The 7127-nt window shown below is 47.4% G+C and overlaps 1 protein-coding gene across 1 annotated transcript; it reads left to right on the top strand.

The window, feature by feature from the left end:
- Positions 1-881: 881 nt before the first annotated feature.
- LOC123247488 (polypeptide N-acetylgalactosaminyltransferase 17-like) lies at positions 882-3675 on the top strand. Its single transcript, XM_044676396.1, has 3 exons — positions 882-901; positions 1939-2106; positions 3525-3675. Exons 1-3 carry the CDS (start codon positions 884-886, stop codon positions 3645-3647), a joined length of 309 nt encoding a protein of 102 aa, XP_044532331.1. The 5' UTR covers positions 882-883; the 3' UTR covers positions 3648-3675.
- Positions 3676-7127: the final 3452 nt, after the last annotated feature.

Raw genomic sequence — 7127 nt, 5'->3', positions numbered from 1 at the left:
AGGTCCTTCTTTTGCCTTCTGTAATCATTCTGGTTCTGAGGCTCATTTGGGGCCAAAGTGTCCAAGGTCTGGATCTTCCTTGAGAGCAATGAGGCAATTCTATGTCATTGGTTTCTGAGAAGAAGCTTCCATCAAAGGCCCAGGGCCTGCCATCCCGCCTCTCTCAGGAATGGCAGCTCCTCTCCTGGCTCAGACTTGGCCAAGGGATGAGCCTCCTGGCCCCCAATCTGCATTTGCCTCCCTATCTCAGCAGAACTGACTTCTTGTTCCCTGCCCAGATAAGAAGCTGGCCAGAGGGGTCTATGACTGTGAGAGGCTGAGAAATAAGTGAAAGGAAGGAAGAGGAAAAGCAGTTGAGACAGGATTCCTTTATGTTTGGTTGTGAAGCAGAGGAGAGACCAAGGAGGCCTGGGTCACCTGCGTGTGTGACTACTGACTGGCCCCATCAGTTCATGGTCCTTGATTTTACCCATGACCACATGCAGGGAGGCCACCAAAATACAGCTAGAAACCAAGGACAGGTGCAAACTGCTTATTCATTCACTCAACAAACACTCATTAACATTAATAGCTGACATTTATGTAGCACTTTAATTTAATGACAATAAAGGAGAAATATTGACATCTACTTTGCCATTATTCTCTAAGGACCAGGAGGCTTTCCAAATGATCGGATCTGAATCAGGAAGATGAATGAATCTTCCTGGGTTCAAATCCAGCCTTAGATTCTTAACTGTGGGTAAATCACTTAACCCTTTTTAACTCAATTTCCTCATTTGTCAAGTGAGCTGGAGAAGGAAATGGCAAACCACTCCAGGATCTTTGCCAGGAAAACCTCAAATAGGGTCATGAAGAGCTGGACACAACCAAAAATGGCTCCACAATGACAAATGTTGAAAAGGTAACCCTTTCCTTCTCCAAGACCAGCCTCTCTTTTTGCACCTCCTATTTTGTCTTCTCTAATTGATGCCTCCCATAATCATCCCTTTCTTTCTCTATCCCTCATCTTCTCCCTATTGCCTGTCTACTGTTTCCTATACACATACCCAAATAATTCTCATCCTTAAAAAAGTTCTTCACTTGACTGTACCACCCCCTCAAGCTACTGTTATCTCTCTTTCCACCCCTTGAGGTCCCATCTCCTTGAAAAAGCTATTTAAAACATATTGCCTTTTTCCTTATTCATTTCTGAGCCCCTTGCCATCTGGCTTCCAACCTTACCACCAACATTCCTGGCATTGTCTGATGCCTGAATGTCAGAAACTTATATAGTTTTATTAATGGAAATGACATTAAAGAAGATGCATTGCCATCTGGTTGGCCGCTGCGCCCTTAGGAAGCTTTCCATCTGACTTGCAGCTGAAACCTTCCATATATATATATATATATATATAATCATCCTAATAGACCAAGAGTTCCTTGAAAGCAGACACTATATTTCATTCATCTTTTCTCTTCAGGGCACTGATTATCTTTTCATTGCTAAACCCAAAGGCTCTTCTAAGCCTTCATTCATGTTGACCAACATTTGACCACATTTTCCTTATTACTCACATCATCCTAGGCTTTCATGGCCCTGCTCTCTCCCAGTCCTTCTTCCCATCTGACCAATTCTCAATCACCTTTGTTGGATGATTCCACAAGGATTTGAACTTAGATTTTCCTGGCTCCAGGCCCAAGGAGAAGATGCGATCTTACTGGGGAAAAAGTGCATATGGCGGTGGGGCCATTGTTGGATGGTTTTTACTTTTCAGCCAAATGTATTGGTGTTGGGCTGTTCCAGCTCTGAACTGGACCATTAGTCTACACTAGAATTAGCTAGAATTAGCACCATTGCTGGACACATCCAATCTCACATTTAAGGTAATGAAGCTGTGCCTAATGTTTCCCAGCTTTGCCATCCAGTGGTATTCAACTCAACCTGTGTTGTTTCCTCAGCTCACCCGCTACACCAGGGAAGGCTTCCTGCATCTGGGGGCTCTGGGGACCACCACTCTCTTGCCGGACACCCGCTGCCTTGTGGACAACTCTAAAAGCCGCTTTCCCCAACTTCTTGACTGTGACAAGGTCAAGAGCAGCCTACACAAGCGATGGAATTTCATCCAGGTTAGCTCCTCTCTCTACCCCTTCTCAGCACAAATTATACCTAGATAACAGTGTCTAGAGGGCCAGATGAATACAGGAAGACCTGAGTTTTAATTCTGCCTTAAACATTTACTAGCATTGTAGTCCGGAGCAAGTCACTTAACCTTTCTTAGACTACCTCATGTGGAATCAAATGGGATAAAATAAAAACTGCCTCAGAAGCTTTTAAAGCATAAAACATTGCTCCAAGACTTTTGGGACCTCTCCCATATGAAGTACTTGGTAAACTTTAAAGCCCTATATAAATCCTATTACTAGTATTAAAATTATTATTACCATTATTTCTTTCTGAATTACATCAAAAAAGTATAGCCCAAAGAGGTGATGTCTTTGACAAGATCATGTAGCAATCATGAGCCCAAGTTCAGAGCCCAAGTTCAAACTTAGTTCTCTTAGCCTCTAATCTAGGGCTCATTTTTTTCCTTCTCTGCATCATGATGAGCCATCATCCTGGGAAAATCATTTTCACAATATTAGTATTCAATTCAGCTTTCTTTCTGGGTCCAGTTCTGGAAACTACATTAAAAAAAAAAGGTGGAAAAATCTTTGTTAGAAGGGATGGCAATCTGCAAGGGAGATGGGGTGAGGATACAGGGAAAACCTTGGTGATGCAAAAATAAAGGACATCAATAAGAATCTCTTTAAAAAAAATCCTGATGCTGATGAGGAAGATAACTCCGCTGTGGGCTCAGGAAAATGAATCCCTAGGAAACCAGGATGATGGTGATACAAGGATCTTAACTCTGACATTGTGCAAATTATGTGGTGAGGTTGGGCATTCTCCCTTCATCCCTTGCTAAACTTGTATCTCTCTGTTCTACCTCTTTCCCTCATTTTGATCTCCCTTCCCATCCCTCTCTTCTCTCTCTCTCTCTTCTCTCTACTCTCTTTTCTCTCTCTCTCTCTCTCTCTCTCTCTCTCTCTCTCTCTCTCTCTCTCCCTCTCTCTGTCTCTTTCTTCCTCTCTCTTTCTTTCTGTCTCTTTCTGTCTGTCTGTCTCTCCCTCTCTCTCTCTCCCTCTCTCTGTCTCTTTCTTCCTCCCTCTTTCTCTCTGTCTCTTTTTGTCTGTCTGTCTCTCTCTGTCTGTCTCTCTCTGTCTCTCTCTCTCCCTCCTTTCTTCTCTCTCACTCTTTCCCTCCCTCTTTCTCCGTCCCTCCCTCCTTTCCTCTCTCTCTCTCTCTCTTCTCTCTCTCTGTCTCTCCTTCTCTCCCTCCCTCCTTCCCTTCCTCCCTTCCTCTTCCTCCCTCTCTCCCTCCTTTCTTCTCTCTATCCCTCCCTCCCTCCCTCTCTCTCTCTCCTTCTTCCTCCCTCTTTCTCTCTGTCTCTTTCTGTCTGTCTGTCCCTCTCCTCCCTCTCCTCCCTCCCTCCCTCTTTCTGCAGAACGGAGCTATCATGAATAAAGGGACAGGCCGCTGCCTTGAAGTTGAGAGCCGGCCCAGCATCGACCTTATCCTCCGTAGCTGCACAGGGCAAAGATGGACAATTAAAAACTTCATAAAGTAGAGCACTGTCCTCCAGAACCTGCTTTGACTCCCCCATGCTGGTACCTCCTCCAGAGCCTGGGAGAGAAAACAAGCGCTATGCAGGGGCTTTGTTAGCTTTCTGGGGTCTTCTTTCACGGGTGGGGAAGCTGATGGGGTGTCTAGCCCTTCCTCCCCTGTTCTGCCTCCATCTGGGGATCTCATCCATGAAACTTCTTTTGGAGGGCGGCCACTCCGACCCAACCACCCCTGGATGGGCTTCCTCAGAATCACTGGCTGGGGCATCTCATCCTTGATCCACGAAGGCATCTTTCTTCTCCGCTCTGTTGGGTCTGTGGCCGGAGATGCCGACCATTCAAAGGAAAGAAGCTGCCCCCTCCCTCCCTTATTTCCCCTTCTCTTGTCTCTCCTCCTGTGTCTCGCCCCGTCTCCCCCCAACAAACAGCTCAAAAACAAAACCAGTCTAAAGAGACCAAGAACCTTCTTTCCTTTGGATTAGTTGCTTCTATCACTTTGCTTTCGAGTATTTTACAGCAGGAGCTCGGTCCTGCCCGTATTTGTCAGCGTGCCGGGCGCCCTTAGCCTCTGCTCCCCAGCTTCTCCGGAAGAAAGATGCGGAACTTGGTCACCCCCTCCCTAATCTCCCCCTGAACCCCCATCTTTAACCTCGGGAAGCCGCCGGGGCCTCTAGCCCACCACGGCCCTGAAGGGCATCCTCGTCCCTGAGTGCTGTTTGTCCTACGAAACCCTTCCAGACGGTCTCTGCTGCCTGGCCCGGCTCACGATAGAGGTTTCCAGAGCCCGCCCTGACACTCGCTCATTCCGTACGGTCTGGAGGGAGCCGGGGGGTCTGGGAGCTTCCAGGGCCCTTGCTGGCTACGTGGGTTCAGCCAGGCGGGGCCTCCCCTTGTTTCGGGGGGCTTTTAGCCCCTCCTTCTTCATGGAAGTCAAAAAAGCCGGCTGGTGGCAGGCGAGAAAGGATGCTCTTGTCTTCCTCGGGCCGGAGAAGGAGGAATCGGCTTCGAAGGAGCCCGGACGTTGGGCGTCCATTGTCTGCAGTCCATCTAACTTTAAGGCCCCACGGGCTGGGGGTTGCCGAGCAGTAAACCTGGCTGAGGGCTTCCATCCACCTGGAGGAAGAGGGGAAAAAGGCAGCCCCCCCCCCCCCCCCCCCGTGAGAGAGGCGTCCTCGTCCTCGCTCATCGCAGCCAGCCTCTTCTCCAGAGCCCGACTTGTGGAGGAAAAGCAGAGACCCCCGTCCCCCCCGCTCCCCCCCCGTGCCCTCAGGGACCTCAGGATCTGGTGCTCAGACTTTATCCCAGAAGCCCGGGGCCAGGGCCTCCGCAGCACCCCCAAATGAGGTCAGGGACGGTGGGGCTGGCACCTAAAGCTATTTTATGCCTGTGTCTACTACATCCATCCTGGACTGCGGAGGATGGAGAAGGCAGCGATTTCCTGTCTTAGGAGTAATAATTTTTCTGATGCCCTCTGGTTAGGGCACACTAATAAATCAAAGTTAATATATATGTGTGTGTGCGTGTGGGCGTGAGTGTGCCTGCGTGGGTGTGTGCATGTGTGTGCACGTGCGTGCTTAGGACATGTAGGTCTAAGTGCTGCTGGGTTTGCTGCTTCACCTCATCCCCAGGCTTAGGACAAGGACCCCCGGGCAGGGGCTGGGGCTGGCCGGGCAAGAGCTCCCCAGCCAAAGCCACCTAGGACCGGACAGACGCCTGGGTCCCCTCTGGAGCACCTGAAGCGTGGAGAAAGCTGATGAGGGCCTCGGGCTTGGCAGGATCCCTTCGTACACCCTCCCCATCTCCATTCTCTTCACTCTGTCTCCCCCTCCCCAGGACCCGAATCCCTGTAGAAGACCTGAATTGCCGAGAAAGGAGTTCGGGGTAGAGTTTGACTCTTTCTTATTATCTGTTGCATTATCCCTTGTGAAATAAATATGTTTTAGCATTTAACAAACTCAAGTGTGGCCTGGAGTTTTGCGTCTTGGGTACCACCATCCTGCTTCTCGGTGATGGAGGGGCAAGGCAAGTCACCTTTCCATCCCATTCATGGCTACGGTGAGGATCCCTGGGATCTGGGTATGGGCGTAGTAAGAAAAAGAAAGGGAAAAGATTTAGTCAAATCTAAGAAGGATACAAAATATGCCATGAATAATACAAGGCAAGGGATAGAACCCTGGGTTTGAAGTGAGAAGACCTGGGTTCAAATCCTGATTCTACCACTGGGGATCATAATACTACCTCCTTCATACAGTTGTTGTGAGGATCAAATGAAATATTCATAAAACAATGTCTGGCACATACTAAAAAATTAATAAATACTTCTTCTTGGTTCAAATAAAATATTTGTAAAACAATGTCTGGCACATACTAAAAAATTAATAAATATTTCTTCTTTTTCTTGTTCCTCTCCAGGGAGGGTAGGGGCTGGGGTGCATAATCCACCTCTCACAGAAGTGGGACAATCAATCACCCCCTCTAACTAATGAATGGTGAGTCTACTCATAGGACTTGCTTTCTTAACCCTGTAGAAATAGAAATGGAAAAAAAATACAGAAACTCAAGCAAAGATATGGCAAACCAGACCAGGAACTTAAACCAGTCCCCAACCCCAACTCCATCCCTACAACACCATTCCGCCCCACCCAGAGGATCTAGGAAACAAGGAACAGCATCCTTATCCATGCTGTGTCCCTGCCAGACCCCAGGCCTCATTCCTCTAATAGTAGCCCATGAAGATTGTGAGTACTGCAAATTATCAGCTACCCACTATTTCCCCTATGACTAGCAAACTCCTTATCTTTGTATTATCTAATCATTGACTACCTGGGAGTAAACTATCCCCAACCCTGAACTCCTCTTCCCCTCATCACAGTTCTCCTCAACCCTACAATACCCATCCCACTCTAATTCTGCCCAGTCCTCCCATTGTGCCCTCTGGAATTCCCATTCCATTATGAATAAATGTCCTTTCATTCTAGATCTCTTCCTTTCATTTTCTTTTCCTCTACTTTTTACTCACAGATCCTGAGCTTCCCCAAGATGACGCTGCAGCATCCCTGGCCCTTCTTCTTAGTACCGTCCATACCATCTCCCATATGCCCCAACATACTTCTCCTGAAAGCAGATCTGGAATCTCTTTTGCTCACCACTTCTGCTTCAAGATTACCTTTGCCACCATCACCCAGAAACCTATTGCTTAAAGTTCACTCTATTAACATTTTTCACCCTATACAAATTAAACTCCTTGAAAGAAGGGTTTTTTTTCTCATTTTTTTTATATTTATGTCCTCAGCACCTATCAGTGCCTGGCATATATTAAGTACCCAATAAATGGTTGCTGATTGATTATTTATTGTGGCCTATCTACCTCAAGTCATTTTCTCAAGAAGTTCAATACCTTGCTCTCTATCTTCCTTTTCTCCTCAACTTCTTCCCTAATACTAGAGAGGTCAGTTATCTATGATAATGCTTCCTCCAACACCCTT

Source organism: Gracilinanus agilis, chromosome 4, assembly GCF_016433145.1.
Source record: "Gracilinanus agilis isolate LMUSP501 chromosome 4, AgileGrace, whole genome shotgun sequence".
NCBI classification, from domain to species: domain Eukaryota; kingdom Metazoa; phylum Chordata; class Mammalia; order Didelphimorphia; family Didelphidae; genus Gracilinanus; species Gracilinanus agilis.
Note: the sequence above shows the minus strand (reverse complement) of the source record. Positions and strands in the feature narration are given on the sequence as shown.

Coding starts and splice junctions, on each gene's coding strand:
- LOC123247488 (XM_044676396.1), top strand. Junction 2,107..3,524: donor AGCGATGGAATTTCATCCAG/GTTAGCTCCTCT, acceptor CTCTTTCTGCAG/AACGGAGCTATCATGAATAA.